Raw genomic sequence first — 17,535 nt, 5'->3', positions numbered from 1 at the left:
GTTTTTTTTTCAACTCAGCTTTTCCGGATACAATTCACACAACTTCCAGTACATCACACAGAAGCACTTTCCCGAATATGATGGACATATAAGGGGAACACCCTTTGATCTAGTCTAGTGGGTAAAAGCAGGAGACAGTGAATTCTAGTCCTGTCTTAGGCATAAAAGCTGGCGAGGTGACTGGGTCAATTACCAGGAGATGGCAAGTTCTAGTGCTGCCTTAGCTATGGGAGCTGGTTCAGTAAAGTTCAGGCTGGGGATGGCGAGTTCCAGTTCTGCCTTAGGCGTGAAAGCGGGCCAGGTGACTTTGGGCCGTTCTTGGTGATTACCCAATATCACTTTGATGGTTTAAAGTGGGACTAGAATTCCCCATCTCCTAGTAATTGTCTAAAGTCACCCCGCCAGCTTTCATGCCTAAGGTGGGACTAGAACTCATTGTCTCTTGGTTTCTTGGTCAGCATCTGTGCACAATTATGTGCAAACTATTGAAGTGATTATTTTAACAGATGACTAATATATAAGCAAACCTGGTTTAAGGACCACAATCAGGGCCAGCAACTCAGTCACTGAGTTGCTGGCCCTGATTGTGGTCCTTAAACCAGGATTGCTTATATATTAGTCATCTGTTAAAATAATCACTAATCAGTCCATGGGGGGGGGGGGAAATCAAAATTTTACTTTTTCCAGGCGTACACAATTTAATTTGCAATTCTTCCAAACGCAACTTCTTTTAACCTTCAATGAACTGAGCTATATTTTTGATGTTTTAAAAGATCTTTATTTCTAAAGAAATCAATTTTGCCCTCCAAGAAACTGAAGTTTTAAAACATCCTTGATTTAACATGTATTATTATTATTATTATTATTAGCCATCATATTGTGTTACAGTACAAAAATAAAAAATACAAAATCAGCGTTTACAATTACAGTACTGTACCTGTAAACATCAATTCCAAAGATTAGTCTTTTTGCTGTGTGTTTTTGGAAATGTTGGACACTTGAGGCCCAGAAGGCTAATGAACCAGGCATCTTCTGGGGTCTTCTGCTCTTTTTCGGGATGGGAAGGAAGGAAGAGGTGAGCAAGAAATAACAGTCCGTAAAGAATTCACCAAGTTTTCTTTGCACATTTTTTTCTTCATCTATTCTCCTAGAACACATGCATTTCCCCAATGTAGCTTTCTGAAACAATGTACATTTGGATCCACACTTCCTAATTTTCACAGTGTTTAATTAACATGAGAAAACACTGGTCAATATTTTAATGTGAACTTCCTGGGCTCCCTCGGTAACTTTCCAAAATGTTCTACATTCAAATTCATACTTCCTAATTTTCATAACATTTCATTAACATCTGAAAAAAATCCATCAATACTTTCACACTGAACTTCTTGAGCTCCTGATGTAGCTTTCCAAAACATTCTACGTTAGGATCTATACTTCCTAATTTTTGTAAGGTTTCATTAACATGAGAAAACACAGATCAATATTTTCACATGAACTTCCTGGGCTCCTGATACAGCTTTCCAAAATGCTCTGCATTCGAATTCATACTTATTAATTTTCATAAGCATCTGAGAATGGTTACACTGGTCACTATTTTCACATAAACCTCCTGGCCCAATGTAACTTTCCAAAATGTTCTACATTGGGATCCATACTTTCTAATTTTTGCAACATTTTGTTAATGTCCAAGTAAAACAGTCGATATTTTCACACTGCACTTCCTGAACTTAAGTCTAGAATTTTATTTCTTCCTCCTCCTCCGCAATGCCTTGGGCCTCCAATTCCTCTTTCAGCTCGATCAGTTCTTCATTGGAAAGCTCTCCCTCGGGGTAAGCAATCCATTTTTTCACATCGTCCACGTCTGCCTCTAAACTAAGGGCTCGGGCAAGCGTCAAAATGTTGTGACTGATTTCCTCCAAATCTTCGTTCAGGTCGAAGCCTTCAAAATTATGGACGAGGAGAGCAAAGCGTTTTAAGCACCGTTCCCAAATCCCTTGCATGCATTTCACGCTGACCTCCTTCCAGGCCGTTGCGATGTTTTCAATGCAGTGGCTGATATCGTACGCTTTCCAAAAGTCGCGCAAAGTCACCCCATTGTCCTCCGTCGCGGCGACAGCCGTGACCAGCGTGGCCCTTAAATAGCAGGCTTTGAAGGTTGAGACGGCTCCCTGGTCCATGGGCTGCAGGAAAGGGCTGGTGTTTTTGGGAAGATAAACAACCTTCACGCCTGGATGGACATCGTCCAGGTGCAAGGGATACCCAGGGGTGTTGTTGAGGAGTAGAAGAATTCTAAAAGGGATTCTGTTTTGGAAACAATATTCCTGCACTTGGGGGATAAAACAATTCACAAACCAGTCCTCAAAGAAGACTTGAGTCATCCAAGCTTTCTGATCATATTGATAATAAACAGGCAGCGTCTCCTGGCCGATATTTTCGCACAAGGGAGGGTCCTCTGATTTGTGGATCAGAAATGGCTTCAGCTTGAATCCGGCAACGTTTCCACCCAAGAGCAAAGTGATCCTGTCCTTAAAGGCCTTGTATCCAGGCATAGCTTGGGCCTCTTGGTGAAGGTAGGTCCGTTCGGGCATTTTTTTCCAGAATAACCTCGTTTTGTCCACATTGAATATTTGTTCAGGCAAATAGTTCTCTTCTGTGATGAGATAGTCGAATTTGTCAAGGAAGCGCTGGGCTGCTATTTCTTCGTCACCCCCGGGTTCTCCTGGAGGGTGCATGGTCTGGTAATTAAACCTCCGCTGGAAGCGCATGAACCAGCCGCGGCTAGCCGTGAACGTCTCGGTGCACTCCTCGCCCGCCCGTTCCTTCAGGGTGGCAAAAAGGCTGCGCGCCTTGGCCTGGATGAGAGGGAGGCTGATGGGGATCCTTTTCTGGATCTGATCCTCGATCCAAAGCATCAGGAGCTTCTCGGTTTCGTGGATGAGGCCCTTGCGTTGCCTGGTGATGATGGCCTTCGTCCCCGGTGATCCTTTCATGGCCTCCCTGATCCGCTCCTTGTTCTTCAAAATGGTAGAGATGGTGGAATGGGCCAGGCCTTCTTCTTGAGCGATGATGTTCACCTTCTTCCCGGCGTCGTAGGCTTTGATGATCTTCATCTTCAAGTTGAGACTGATGGCCTTCCTGTGTTTCTTGCTGCGCTCTTCGGGTGAGCCGTGGCCTTTTCTCTTCCCCTTCGAGGACATGGCGAGCGAAAATAAGAGCCCGTTGCAAAATACTACAGGGAGAGGGAGAGGGAGAGAAATGAGAGACCATTTTTAAAAAAGTTTAATTGTCTGAGAACAATTTAACTTCAGATGGGAAAAGTGGGAAAAATATAATTTTTCCTGGTTTGGTAACAATTTCATTCCCTGGATCAAAGCACGTAAACCAAGCAACGGTGATGTCACTGGCTAATGCCGTCCACAGAAGCGCCTCAGTATTGCGGGCAATTGCAATGCCAGCAGGCCAATCAGACTTCTTCCTCGAGGCAGAAATGACCAGGCTTAATATTGTGCAATGATTCTGCTTCCTTGGAGAGTCCATAAGGGTGAGGAACGCAGAAGGAGAGGATGACAACTAACATACATTAAATGAACTCAAAGCGTCATGGCTGCATTACTGGAAGAACTGAAGGGCCAAATTATGCTGGAGAAGTTTAATTAATGGCCCACACTACCATTATTAACGGTCATTAATAGTGACTGTTCTTAACTGCCAACAATATCTTGAAAGCACACAATCAAGTAATCAATTCCTTCAGGAATAATCATATTCCTAATAAATAATTGATAATAATAATAATGAATAATCAATTCCTCCTGGCACAATGGTTTGTCAAGTTGCCATTGAGCCCAGTACAGATAATCCTCAACTTACAACTGTTTGTTTAGTGACTGCTGTAATTTACAATGGCCCTTGGGGGGAAAGGGACTTCTGACTATTTTTCAAACTTACGGGTATCGCAGCACCCTTGTGGTCACATGATCAAAAATTCGGTAATTGGCATGTATTTATGACAGTTGCAGCGTCCTGGGGTCAAGTGGTCGTCTCTGGCAACCGACTGACAAGCAAAAGGGGAAGCCAGATTCACTTAAGAACTCTGTTACCAACCGCAGTGATTCACAAAAGCTGTGGGGAAAAGGCGTAAAATGGGGCAAAACTCCCTTAGTTGTGAACAATGAAAATGTTGGTCGTAATTCAAGGACAACCTGAAGCAGATCCTGCCTCCCCCACCACCACCACCAACTCTGCTCCCTGACATTCTTGCAGGGTTTCATAGCCTACACATGGCAAAGTGGAATTATTCTGGTTAAGCCGCCCCGAGTCTTCGGAGAGGGGCGGCATAGAAATCTAATAAATTGAATTGAATTAAATTCAGTGGGAAGGCGACGTCTCAAGAAGTAAACTACTGTACTGTCACATTCAAGAGGGACATCAGAAGAACCAAAAATTCTCCTCTTACCAGAGCTAGGGCCTTCCCCAAAGAACAATGGGTCCTGAGCACATTGGTCTTCCTGAAGTCCACAGAGATGTTCTTCCGAAATGGTAATAGTCTGATATTCTGTCAAAAGAAAGGAAGAGAGTGGGAGGGAGTGGGAGGAAGAGGAAAAGGAACAAGAGAAAAAATTAAAAAATGAAGAAAAAGAAGGAAGTGAAGGAGGGAGAGAGGGGAAGAAAGGAGGGAGAGAGGGGAAGAAAGGAGGGAGGGAGGGAGGGAGGGAGGGAAGGAAGGAAGGAAGGAAGGAAGGAAGGAAGGAAGGAAGGAAGGAAGGAATCTCCAATTTATTGCTTGATGAAATGCACAATATCTGAAAAACAACACCCATGGAGATTGGGGGCTGTTGAGATGTTAACCCAAATATAAAGTGAGGATAGGATAGTTATGGGGATCTTAGTTCAGCTTAATATAGCAACATCATGGGGTGATCTCTGAGATTGAAGGTTTTCTTGTGGACATTTTATGACCAACTAGGTAACATCATCAGTGTGAGAAGAGGGTGGTTATTTGCTCTCTAACCTCATTCCTTTCTAGCACTAATGATGCTATGTCATGAAACCACAGCCCTCCTCATCCTCTTCCCTTTCTCCTGCTCCACAAACCCCATTACCTACAGCACTGATGATGTTGCCTAATCGGGTCATGAAATGTCTACAAGAAAATTACCAAGTTCAGAGACCACCAAGGACCCCACCACTCAACCCTGAGCTTCAAATATCGTCCTCTATTGACAACAGCAACAATCAAAACGAAGAAATGTCTAAATACCAGTAGGACCTGGATTGCTGGGGGCAATGCGCAGACTCTGCAAACGGCTCAGAGTGGTCTGTAAAGCACTATGGAGCGGTATGTAAGTCTGAGTGCTATATACCTCTTGACAGGAAGGAGCTCTTACCCTCACTAGGATCGTATGGCATGTGCTCTCTGTGGGATTCCCCGGGCCCCAAGCACACCTCCTCCATCTCCTCTTTAATCCCGGAGGGTATGTCTATATACTCCACCGAAGAACCTAGATACAGAAGAGAGGAAAACAGGGGGCATTGCTCTTCTCTAACATCAAGGAATCTCATGGGCTGGAAGAGGTGTGCAGGAAGAAGAACCGAGGAGGCAGGGAAGAAGGACGCTGCCTGCAGCGTTAAGGGTCGAGGAGCAGACGGTTGGCAACAAGCTGAAAGTGGGTGGGACAGAGCTGGGGAAGAAAAAAGCCCAGTGAAACCAACCTGGAATATTTGGTCTAGGACGGTGATGGCGAACCTTTTTTTCCTTGGGTGCCGAAAGAGAGTGGCTGTATGCTATCACGCATGCGCGAGTGCCCACACACACAATTCAATGCCTGGGAAGGAGGAAAACAGGTTCGCCCGCTCCTCGGAGGTCCTCTGAAAGCCAGAAATGGCCTGTTTCCCAACTTCAGGTGGGCTCAGTAGGCTTGTGTTTCACCCTCCCCAGGCTCCAAAGACTTCCCTGGAGCTGAGGGAGGGTAAAAATGCCTTCCCCCATCCCTCCAGAGGCTCCCTGGAAGCCAAAAATGCCCTCCCAGAGCCTTTGTGCAAGCCGAAAATCAGCTGGCCAGCAAAGATATGAACGTTCACCATCACTGGTCTAGAACAAGGGTGTCAAACTTGATTTCATTGAGGACCCCATCAGGGTTGGGGGGGGGGGGTAGGGGGCCACAGTGGAAATGGCCAGATCAACATCACTCGTACTGGGGGTGCCTGTGACAGCCTGAGAACTCTGCCAATGAAAATGGGCTCCCAAGGTCCATTTTTGCTTGCCAAAGCCTCCTGCAACCCTCTGCCAGCAAAAACAGAGCTCAGGAGGCCTCCCGAGGTCCATTTTTGTTGGCATAGTCACCATGGGCTGTTTCTGTGGCAGCCCCGCAGACTAGATCCAAACACCCAGAGGGCTGGATTTTGACCCCTGTCTAGGAGATCATGGAAAGGTATCCAGGGATAGTAGTGGAGGGACACTGGACAGAGAAACTTCGATAGAAAATAGGACCCCACTTATCACAAGGAATCAAATAGAAAAAAATTAGAGAGAGTTTAAATTAATGTTCAACTAGAATTGGTTTGTTGTCAAGGTGCTGTCCCCATGACAGGATGACTATGGGCCAATTCAAGGACACAGTGAGTTCTAGTCCCCCTGTAGGCATGAAAAAGAGCTGAGTGAATTTGGGTCAATCACTGGGAGATAGTGAGTTCTAGTCCCGTCTCAGCCATGAAAGCTGGCTGGATGACTTTGGGCCAGTCCTTCTCTCCCAACAATTCACCTAACAGGTCATTGAGGGGAAAATAGGAAGGGGAAGGAATAGAATTATTTTATTGGCAAGTATGATTGGACACACAAGGAATTTGTCCTTCATACCTATGCTCTCAGTGTACATAAAAGAAAATATACATTTATCAAGAATCATGTGGTACAAAACTTAATGATTGTCATAAGGGTCAAATAAGCAATGAGGAAATAATCAATGTTAATAAAATTAATAACTACCAATAAAACCAATCACTGTTGTATCATCTGCAAACTTCAATGCTTTTAACAGAGGGATCTTTTGAGATGCAGTTATAAGTATATAGAAAGAAGTGGAGAGAGCACACAGCCTCGGGGAGCCCCTGTGCTAATAGTACAAGTATCTGATGAGATTTTGCCTAGTTTCACCTGCTACTTCCTGTCTGTTAGGAAGATTATGATCCATTTACAGATGTGGTCAGTTGCAGCTAGCTGATTTAGTCTAGTTAGGAGAATATCTGGAATGGTGTTATTGAATGCTGAGCTGAAGTCTACAAAGAGGATCCTTGGCTGGAGATTCAAGATGTTGTAGGTTGTAGTGCAAGAGCCATATTAATAGCATCATTTGTTGATCCGTTTGCTTGGTATGCAAATTGCAGGGGGTATAAAAGTGGATCCATGATGGTTTTCAAGTGGGGCATCACTAGCCTTTCAAAGGTTTTCATAACTACAGATGTTAGAGCAACTGGTCTGTAGTCATTCAGCTCCTTCAAGGTGTGCTTCTTTGGCACTGAGATGATAGTAGAGCATTTGAAGGAAGAAGGAACATGGCATATCTCTAGTGATGTGTTGAAGATTCGGGTAAAGACACAGGGCAGTTGATCAGCACAAGCATTTAAGCAACTAAAATTGCTTAAGGTAACTCAAAATGGGGAACAACTGTATTATTATTATTATTATTATTATTATTATTATTATTATTATTATTATTTATTACATTTGTATGCCGCCCCTCTCCAGAACTGCAGAAAAAAACAATTACTGCCAGCCTGCCTTCCATTGAGTACCTGTATACTGCATGGGTCAAAAAGAGGGCGGGGAAAATATTTATTGACACTTCACACCCTGGACATAAATTGTTTCAACTCCTCCCCTCAAAACAAAGCTATAGGCTCTGCACCTCAGAACAACAAGACATAAGGATAGTTTTTCCCCAAATGCCGTAACTCTGCTAAAGAGCTTGTTCCCTCAACACTGTCAAATTAACTACTAAGACTGTACAGTGGTACCTCCACTTACGAACTTAATTCATTCCGTGACCAGGTTCTTAAGTAGAAAAGCTGAGAAAAGGAAGTGGGGACGAGAGCTTAGGAGACAATGATTCAGAAGTTAGCATGGAAAGTGGTTCATCTTCAGATAATGGGGGAATAGCTGACAGCCCATGGGTGAATCCTAGGTTTAGGAGATTCGCAAAAAGAAGAGAAGAAATTCTTGGGGAAAACCTCTGAATCTGCAGTTGTTAAATGTGTAAATAGGTAATACAGGGATACCTCTACGTACGAACTTAATTTGTTCTGTGACCAGGTTCTTTAGAAAAGTTTGTAAGAAGCAGCAATTTTTCCCATAGGAATCAATATAAAAGCAAATAATGTGTGCGATTGGGGAAACCACAGGGAGGGTGGAGGCCCTGTTTCCTTCCAGGAGATTCCTAGAGAGGCCCCATGGAGGCTTCTCTCTGCCTTTTCTGGTTACAGTTTCGGAGGGTCAGGTTTATAAGTGGAAAATTGTTCCTGTGAAGAGGCAAAAAATCTTGAACACGCATTTCTTATCTAGAAAAGTTCATAAGTAGAAGCGTTCTTAGGTAGAGGTACCACTGTATTACTATTCATCTCACCCTTACTAATACCTATCTCTTTCCACTTCTGGCTATATCCGTGTTGCTTGTATCTTTACAACTTGTATTGTTTTTATTGTTTCCTAGCATGATTGTATTGTTTATAAGTATAAGTATGACTATCACTTGGTTGTTTCTTATGATCCTTGATGAATCTATTTTATTTTTTCTTTATGTACATCTATGCACCAAAGCATATGCACCAAAGACAAAATTCCTTCTGTGTCCAATCACATTTGGCCAATAAAGAATTCTATTCTGTTCTATTCTATCCTATCCTATCCCTACTCTAGTCTATTCTAAAGTAATCAAGGTGGGATAAAAATCTAATATAACAATAACAAATAAGCAGTAAGGAGGTCTGATTCATCCATACAAGCTTCCTGTTTCTCTCCAGAATGTGTCATTCTGACATAGTCCAGAGAGAAACAAGATTCAGGGATGATCATCTCCCTGGTGAACAAGGAAGAGAAGGAAATTTGGGTCAAGAAGGAAGAATGCCCTTATGGGGGAGGGGAAGCTTCTTTCTAAGCTGAACCACAATTCCAGGACAACGTCTATTCACCCTCGTGAAGTCCAGCACTGATCTCTTCAGGAGGCCTGGCGATCCCACCGCCTTCAGGTCCTTCTATTTCTTCTTTCAGCCACATAGAAACATCGACCGGAGCAACAGGGGACTCTGAATGTAGGAGAGAGGAAAAAATTGCCATAAACGCCAAGGTCAAAGTCCGCAGGGTCTGAAGGGGACTGAACCTTGAAAAGTACCCAGGTTCAAAATGCGGTGGTCAACCTGGTTTTGGAGAAGCTGAGATTTGCAAAAAGGCCAGCTGTCTTATCAGTTCCCAATTTGCTCCAGCGTCCAATTCGCAGTGCTGGTTTTTAAAGCCCTTCCGTCATATTTTGATGACTCCATAATGCCTTGCGGGGTGAAGTCTGGGCTGAGTGTTTATTGGCCAGTTGCCCTTGCTGTTGTTAATGCGGAACCATATCCAGCAGATATGTTCCCACCGTGCCCAGAGAGAGAAATATCTGCCTCTACCAAGGATCAAACTCACAGCCTCCTGATCGTGAGGCAAGAGCTCAAACCTTAGGCCACTGCACCACTTCGCAACGGTTCGTTTAGTGACCATTCAAATTTATAAGACAGCAAAAAAAGGGACCTAGGAATTATGTTCCCTAGTTGGGTAATGAAATGTCTACAAGGAAACCACCCAGTTCAGAAAGCATCAAAGGCCTCCTCCCCCTCTTCTTCTTCTTCATCCTCTTCCTCCACTTCACAACTCACCCACCTTCCTACACCGATGATGTTCTCCAGTTGGTTATGAGATGTTTGCAAGGAAGCCACCAAGTTCACAGAGCACCAAGGACCCCACCCTCTTTGTCCTCCTCCTCCCTGCTCCCTTTTTTTTCACTTCTACTCTGCAAACCAAACTCCCTTCTAAGACTGATGATGAAACATCTGCAAGAAAACCACCCAGCTCAGACAGCACCAAGGGCTCTTATGGGAAAGAAGGATTAAAAAAATTAAAAGCTGGATATTTCAAGAAGCAGTGAACCTACCTGTGCCAGGATATGTTGGTGTGTTATTCTCGGGTATGGTTTCAATGTCTGTATCGCACAAAGAGTCTCCTTGTTCAATCCGGGTCAGGATCTCGGGCTTGGCTATCATATAATCTATCCATACAACAAACGAATATACATTTCTGTTAACTGCACAAACAATTTTTAGGAGAAAGACAAAATAAACGGAAAAGACAACACTGCCACTAGAAATAGGGTGACATCCATTTAATAATAATAATAATAATAATAATAATAATAATAATAATAATAATAATTTATTGGATTTGTATGCCGCCCCTCTCTGCAGACTCGGGGCGGCTAACAACAATAATAATTTGGCGACATCTTGCCCAAAACAGTACAGGTAGTCCTCAGACTTACAATGGTTTGTTTAGCGACTGTTCAAAGTTACAATGGCATTGGAAAAAGGGACTGATCCTTTTTCATGGTTGTCATAGAATCCACATGATCAGGTGATCAAAATTCAGACACTAAGAAACTGGTTCATTCTTGTGACCATCACAGTATCCCAGGATCACATGATCCACTTTTGCAACCTCCTGACTAGCAAAGGTCAAGGGGGAAACCAGATTCACTTAACAACCATGTCACTAAATTAAGAACTGGGGCAGAGAAACCCATTTCACAACCACCTTGCCTAGCAGCAGAAACTCTCGGGTTCAATTAGGGTTGTTACTCAAGGACTACCTAGAGTGTGATTGTTTCAAGTTATTCTGTGTTGAAATGAGCATTTTCTATGCAGAGGCTGAAGAAATTGAGGTGGCCTAAAATTTATTCAGGGACACTGCAACCATCCACAACCAGTTGCCAGGCATAGTTCCCTCTAAGCTGAGCAGTGAGCAATCACTCACTTAAAAATCATCATCAACTCGGAGTTTTCCAAACCTGCCCAGAAGCCGAGAGGGAAAGAGTAAGAGGGAAGGAGAGAGAGAGGAAGAGAGGAAGAGAGAGAAACAGATAGAAAAAAGAGAGGAAGGAAAAGAGAAAGAAAAAGAATGGGAGTAAGGAAGAGAGAAAGAAAATCAAAATCTAGTTTGAAACTAGCTCAACTATTTAAGTGGCATTTTGATATTGATAGAGTTGCCCTATTATGAGCTCACTATTATAGACACACAGTACAGTATTTTATTTTGAAATTCTGAGGCAAAACAGGGTGGGTTTTTTATTTGTTTGTTTCTTTGTTTGTTTATTTATTTATTATTTCTGTGCCGCCCAGTCCCGAAGGGACTGCCGCTCAGACACTATACTTTTCCGCCCATCCCCAAAAAAAATTAGAGGGAACACTGTTGCCAGGTGTCCAAATGTTGATCATGTGAACATGGGGATCCTGCAATGGTCATAAATTAAAAATGAGCCATATGTCACTTTTTTCAGTGCCTTGTAAATTTGAACAGTCACTAAACGAACTGTTGTAGAGTGGTGCAATAGCTTAGAGGTGGAGCTCTCGCCTCACGATCAGAACGATGCGAGTTTGATCCTAGGCAGAGGCAGATATTTCTCTCTGGGCACGATGAGAATGTAACTGGCCTCCTCTGTGGCAGCCCCGGCCTTCTGGAATCAGCTTCCCCCGGAGATTTACACCGCCCCCATCCTCCTTGCCTTCCATAAGAGTCTCAACACTCATTTATGTAGCCAGGATTGGGGCTATTAGACTTCTACCCCGGCCAATGAAAGGTATGCGAGTTAGTGGATTGAATGAGTTTGAGTGTTTTTATTGTCTTTGGGTTTTTTAGATTATTAATAATTGATTGGATTCAGGATGTTATATATTGTTATTTTATATGTTGTAAGCCCCGAGTCCTCGGAAAGGGGTGGCATAAAAGTCCAATTAATAAAATAAATAAATAAATAAATAAATAAAACTGCTGGCGACAGGAAGGGCACTCTGGTAGCTCCATTCAGTGGCCCAGACCCCATGCCAATGCAAGGGATTATGGGGTCGTTAAAAGGAGATGACTAAACAGACTGTTGTAAGTCGAGAACTATCTGTAGTGACTGTGAATAAAGTCTCCCAACCCAGGAAAAACCACAGCTGGCTCATAATTAATACAAAAGGCCATAACCCACCATACCAATTCCTCCATCTCCTAAACCTCTTAAGGCATAATTTTTTTTATAAACCGAAGTGAATAAGAATAAAGCCATCTTATATCTTCATTCTGCACATAGATTAGAGCCGGTATCAGCCTCCACACTGCTTGCCTGCTTTGGCGGTCAGAGAAACAGGGTGGGCGAGAGTGCAATGGTATTTTGTGTGGGAGTTGGGGAAGCATGTTGGAGATGTCTCTACTTGTATTTGATTAGCAGGTGAGGGAGGGAAGTTCTCATCACACTGCTAGGTTACATGAAGATGTTTACAGCCTGCTCCGAGGTCAGTGGCTGCAGACCAGATGTGGAAGCCCAATCGGCTGGTGCACCCAGCTGATATCTTGGGGCACGGAGATTGGATGAATTGCCCAGGTGGTGGGGGCTATGAGGGAAGATGTGGGGATTCTTTATATATGCATTTGCGTGCCTTTTGCTTCAGAATTTGTTTCCCTTTTGCCGCTATCAGTTCTTGTCTAGCAAAAGTACTCCTCCCTCTCTGTCAACATGGAGTTGAGGCTTGTCAGGGTTGGCTTTGCTCAGAATTTAAGAAAAGTAAAACTCAGAGCCCATTTTGAACTTCAAAAGTAAGCTTTACTAAATCAGAAGTGAATGCATCTGAATGAAAAGCAAAGTCTGAGGAAAAAGGCACGACATTTCCCCATGTCAAAGTAGCCCCAAGTGCCCCCCTTGGCAATTCATCCAATCCCCATTGTCCATCCTTGTCAGGTGAATGCATCTTCACCAACCGGCGCTTCATACTTTTGGAATGCACGCCACTAACCCACCCCTTGTCACCCCTTCTTGGGTGAAACGAAGCTCTCTTAGCCTTCACCAGAAGAAACGAAACTTCCTTGGGCTCCTCCAGCAGACTTCCCCCTCCCAAATCCCAACACCTACCCCCACCCCCACCCCCGTTATTCATGACAGCTGAAGCACAGTTGAAGGATGAAACACAGCGAGGCTGACAAGGTTTTTCTTTCCTAGACTTTGAATGGAAGCGCGCCCAACAGTAGGGGTCCACAACCCCTGGGCCGCGGCCTATTTATAAAAGAACCGCACATGCATGAAGCTGAGCTCTTGTGAACAGAGGGTGCTTGCCCTCATGTGCGAATATCCACGTGTGTGAGTGGAAGCAACTAGAGCTCACGTGTGGCATGACGGAATCAACAAGGATGGCGGGCCCAACTGGCAAAAGAAAGCTCAGGACCATATTGGTTGGAAACCTGCATAAGATAAACAGTGGCTAAGCAATGGCTAGAAAGAAGATAATATATGATATATTCTCACCCATTGAGACCAACATCTCATAATTGCTTTTCATGACAGTCTTATACAGATCCTTCTGCAATTCATCCAGGTTGCCCCACTCTTGCTCGTTGAAATGAACAGACAGGTCATCAAAAGTGACTGGAACCTGGAAGTAAATAACAGGGTTACAATTTTGATATTCTCTGGCCTACAAATCCTGTATGTTTGGAGTTGAGTTACATACTTTGGGGGGAGGGGGGAAGAGATGCAATTTTTTAAACAATTAGCACACAAAAGCCTACTGGCTTCCTCTAGATCAGTGATCTCTTGTCAATGTTAAGACTTGTGGACTTTCAACTCCCAGAATTCCCCAGCCAGCATGCTCTAAGAGGGGAGAATTTCAACTCCTAGGATTTAATTTAATAGACCACCAGCTTGCTCCATGTTTGCAGAATTCAGGCTTGCACAGGTAGTCCTTGACTTATGAAAAACTGAGCTCCAAATTCCTGTTTCTGAGATTAAGAATTTTGTACCATTTTATGACCTTTCTTGCCACAATTGTTAAGAGAAACGCTTACTTATTATTTATTTATTTATTTATTTATTCAATTTTTTATGCCGCCCTTCTCCTTAGACTCCAGGCGGCTTACAACATGTTAGCAATAGCACTTTCTTAACAGAGCTAGGCTATTGCCCCCACAATCCGGGTCCTCATTTTACCCACCTCAGAAGGATGGAAGGCTGAGTCAACCTTGAGCCGGTGATGAGATTTGAACCGCTGACCTTCATATCTACAAGTCAGCTTCAGTGGCCTGCAGTACAGCACTCTACCTGCTGCGCCACCCCGGCTCATTACTTCCTGGCTAGCTGGGGAATTCTGGGAGTTGAAGTCCCCAAAAGCCTTAAAGTTTGGAGATCCTATTGCTAACATGTTGTAAGCCGCCCTGAGTCTAAGGAGAAGGGCGGCATAAAAATCGAATGAACGAATGAATGAATGAACAAACATGATTGAAAAAGGAAGCTCAGAAAGGAAGTGTCAAAATCTCCCCCAAATGTGTCAATCATTCACATCTCTCCAAACTAACAATGACAGACTCAGCCTGATCCTTAAGCTGGTCAAGGCAGTCTCTGGCTTAACCCAACTAGGTATCATCATCAGTGCAAGGGAGGGGATGGGGTTTGTGAGGTGGTGAGGAAAAGGACAACGACAACCGTGGGTCTTTACTGTTCACTGAACTTTTTGTTTTCTTCCAGACTTTTCGTGACCCAACTAGGTAACATCAGTACTGACAGAAGGGAATGAAGTTACTGGAAAGGAAGAGGAGGATGACGATGACAACCCTGAGTGTGGGTGGCCATGTAAATATTCTTACAGGTACTCCCCACCAACAATTTAGTGTCAGTTGAAATTACACCGCTGGAAAAAAGTGGCCATTTTTCACAGTATCCCCACAGTCACAAGATTAAAAACCAGACACTTGGCAGCTGACTCATATTTAAGATGGTTAGAGTATCCCAGGTCACGTGATCCTTTTTTCCCACTGCCTGACAAGCAAAGTCAATGGGGGAAGCCAGATTCACTTCACAACCCTATGACTCACTTATTTGCAATGATTCCCTTAACCACCATAAAATGGGGCAAAATTCACTTACTGTTTCCCTTAGCAACAAAAATGTTGGGCTCAACTGTAGTCCTAAATTGAGGACTATTTGGTATACATCTTCCAAGAATATCTGCTCCTGATCCAAATCTGATCTAAGTATTCACAGCATGCTGAAAATTGAGAGCAACTGCACTGATCACCGAGTGCAAAGAAACATCAAGGACCCCATGACGTTCTCCTCCTCCTCCTGCAGAAACCCCATACTCTCTCCTACTGATGAAGTTACCTAGTTGGGTCAAGAAACACCTGTAAGAAAATCACCAAATTTAGAGATTACAGTACTAGGGACCCCACAGTCCTTAGATTTAGAATAACCCTATCAGTCACTTTAAATGCACAGTAATTGGCATATGTCAAAATGAAATTCCGCTGGATACAGCTCTCATCAATCCAATACACACTATGTAAACATAACAAAGTAAGCAAATAAATACATATAAATGTATGCATAGACCCACATGTATTATATGACTCAGAGAAATAATAGTCTGGTCCTTCCCATCTAGGTACAAAGATGCCCCCTAATTGCGTCATGAGGCTTCCATAAGGAACCCACCCAGCTCAGAGAGACCCCCAAGGACCACCCCAAAGTCCTCCTCCTCCCTTTTAGCATTGATAATGTCCCTAGTTGGGTCCCGAGACCTCCATAGGAAACCCACCCAGCCCAGATAGACCCCACAGAATCCCCAGTCCTTCTCCTCTCTCCGAAATCCTTCCCTTCTGCTCTGACGGATGTCCACTGGTTGGGTCATGAGACGTCCATAAGTAACCCAGCCACCCAGTTGAGAGAGACCCGGAAGGGCTCCCCCCCAAGTCCTCCTCCTCCTCCCCCTAGCACTGATAATGTCCCCTAGTTGAGTCCCGAGACGTCTGCCAGGAACCCATACACACCCCTCAGACCCCTCCTCCACCCCCTGTCAGTCCCGCTGCCCTAGAGCCAAGCCCGCCAGCCCCGCATCTCTTGGCCCCTCATCCCCGGCCGCCCCCCAGCCGAGAACCGGTCTCTCTCCCGGCCCTCGGCATTTCCTCCGGACGACCTTGGGTGTCTCCCCGCGGCCGGCAGGCGGGAAGCGGAGGATCCAGAAGTTGCGGTTCCTCAGCAGGTTCTCCAGGTTGTCCAGCCGCCGTTGGAGTCTCCCGTATTCCTGAACCAGACCGCTCAGGGAGGCCCATTTGCCTTCCAGCTGGCTGCCCAGCTCGGTCACCGTCCTCTGGCAACCGCCCAGCTTCTTCTCGGCCGAAGCCAAGCGCCCTTCCAAGCCCAGCAGACGAAGCCCGGGCCCGTCCGACACCTCCGGGCCTTGCAAAGCCATCCCGACCGGCCACAACGGTGCCTCCATCTCCCTCGCTCTGAGGTAAAAAGAAAGGAGGGGAGGAAGACCGTCATGCCCCGCGGCGGAGGACCTCCAGACAAGCCCCGCCCGTCCCGTTCCCCCCCTCCCAGACGCTCCGCCTGCCCCCTCGCAGGAGGCGGGGCGCGAGATCTGGGGAAAAGCCTAGAACGGTCGTTTCTTGGGCGGTGGGCGACCCCTGCCGGCGGGAGGAGCGAGGAGTCGTGTGCGCTCTCCCTCCCTCGGCTTCCCCCTCCCCTTTTGGGCGGGAAAAGTGTCTCCGCCTCAGAGGGTGGGTCGCCTGCCGAAGGGAGCGGTTGCGTTGGGCTGAGGGGAGATTCCTGAGGGGGGGAGGAGAGGGGGGGACTCAAAATGACTCTGATCTTCTCCCCCTTTCTGTCTTTACCTCTATGCCCGTCTTTCCTTTTCTTTCTCTCCCTCTCTTGCTTTCTATCTTTCCCCTCATTCCACCTTTTTCTTTCCCTGTAGCTTTCTATCTTTCCCTCAATTTCCCTTTTCCCCCTGTTTCTTTCCCTTTCCTCTTGTTTTTCTATCTTTTCCTCTGGCTTTCTTCTTTCCCTCTCCCTTTCCTTCCCTCTTTCCCTTTCTCCCTCTCTTGCTTTCTCTTTCTCTTTCCTTCTCTTTTCCTTCCCTCTCTTCAGCCTCATCTTCTCTAGCTTTTCCCATGAGCAAGGGAGAGGGAGGGCCATGACAGGCTATGAAAGTGGAGGTTGAAGAGGGCTGGGGGGGAGGGGCACCCACACAGCCTCCATCAAGAAAAAAAGGGGGGGGTCTATGAGGGCCCCAGGCCATCTAGGGTGGCTGTGAGCTTTGCTTCCCACCCAGAAGGGACTCTCCTCAAAAATCCCATTTGGGAGTATTTGGCTTTGTTATCCATCCATCCATGTCTATCCCACACATCCATCTTATCCTATCTAATCTAATTCATTTGTTGCACATCTCGCAATCCAGGTGATTATGAGTGGACAGTAAACATCC

At 45.1% G+C, this 17,535-nt stretch overlaps 1 protein-coding gene across 3 annotated transcripts; it reads right to left on the bottom strand.

Annotated features, from left to right (window-relative positions):
• Window positions 1-755: 755 nt before the first annotated feature.
• On the bottom strand, window positions 756-16,571 carry LOC139175853 (tigger transposable element-derived protein 1-like). Of its 3 annotated transcripts, XM_070767188.1 has the most exons (8): window positions 16,243-16,325; window positions 15,195-15,451; window positions 13,581-13,707; window positions 10,182-10,295; window positions 9,187-9,300; window positions 5,391-5,504; window positions 4,460-4,558; window positions 756-3,232 (listed from the first exon to the last, which is right to left on the bottom strand). In XM_070767188.1, exons 3-8 carry the CDS (start codon window positions 13,612-13,614, stop codon window positions 1,737-1,739), a joined length of 1,971 nt encoding a protein of 656 aa, XP_070623289.1. In that variant the 5' UTR covers window positions 13,615-13,707; window positions 15,195-15,451; window positions 16,243-16,325; the 3' UTR covers window positions 756-1,736. The 3 variants fall into 3 exon arrangements, with proteins under 3 accessions (XP_070623289.1, XP_070623287.1, XP_070623288.1); XM_070767186.1 differs by lacking the exon at window positions 15,195-15,451 and having other exon boundaries at window positions 16,243-16,571; XM_070767187.1 differs by lacking the exons at window positions 5,391-5,504; window positions 15,195-15,451 and having other exon boundaries at window positions 16,243-16,571.
• Between the last annotated feature and the right edge of the window lie 964 nt (window positions 16,572-17,535).

Source organism: Erythrolamprus reginae, chromosome Z, assembly GCF_031021105.1.
Source record: "Erythrolamprus reginae isolate rEryReg1 chromosome Z, rEryReg1.hap1, whole genome shotgun sequence".
Taxonomy (NCBI): domain Eukaryota; kingdom Metazoa; phylum Chordata; class Lepidosauria; order Squamata; family Dipsadidae; genus Erythrolamprus; species Erythrolamprus reginae.
The sequence above is the reverse complement of the archived record's forward strand: the minus strand, read 5'-3'. Positions and strand labels throughout refer to the sequence as shown.

What these genes read in the sequence shown, in the direction of transcription:
- LOC139175853 (XM_070767186.1), bottom strand. Translation starts at nt 16,545, where the DNA reads ATGGAGGCACCGTTGTGGCCGGTCGGGATGGCTTTGCAAGGCCCGGAG. An exon ending in GCCATACGATCCTAGTGAGG is followed by an intron (nt 4,559 to 5,390) that starts GTAAGAGCTCCT and finishes TTCTTTTGACAG; the next exon opens with AATATCAGACTATTACCATT. An exon ending in TGGGGAAGGCCCTAGCTCTG is followed by an intron (nt 3,233 to 4,459) that starts GTAAGAGGAGAA and finishes CTCTCCCTGTAG; the next exon opens with TATTTTGCAACGGGCTCTTA.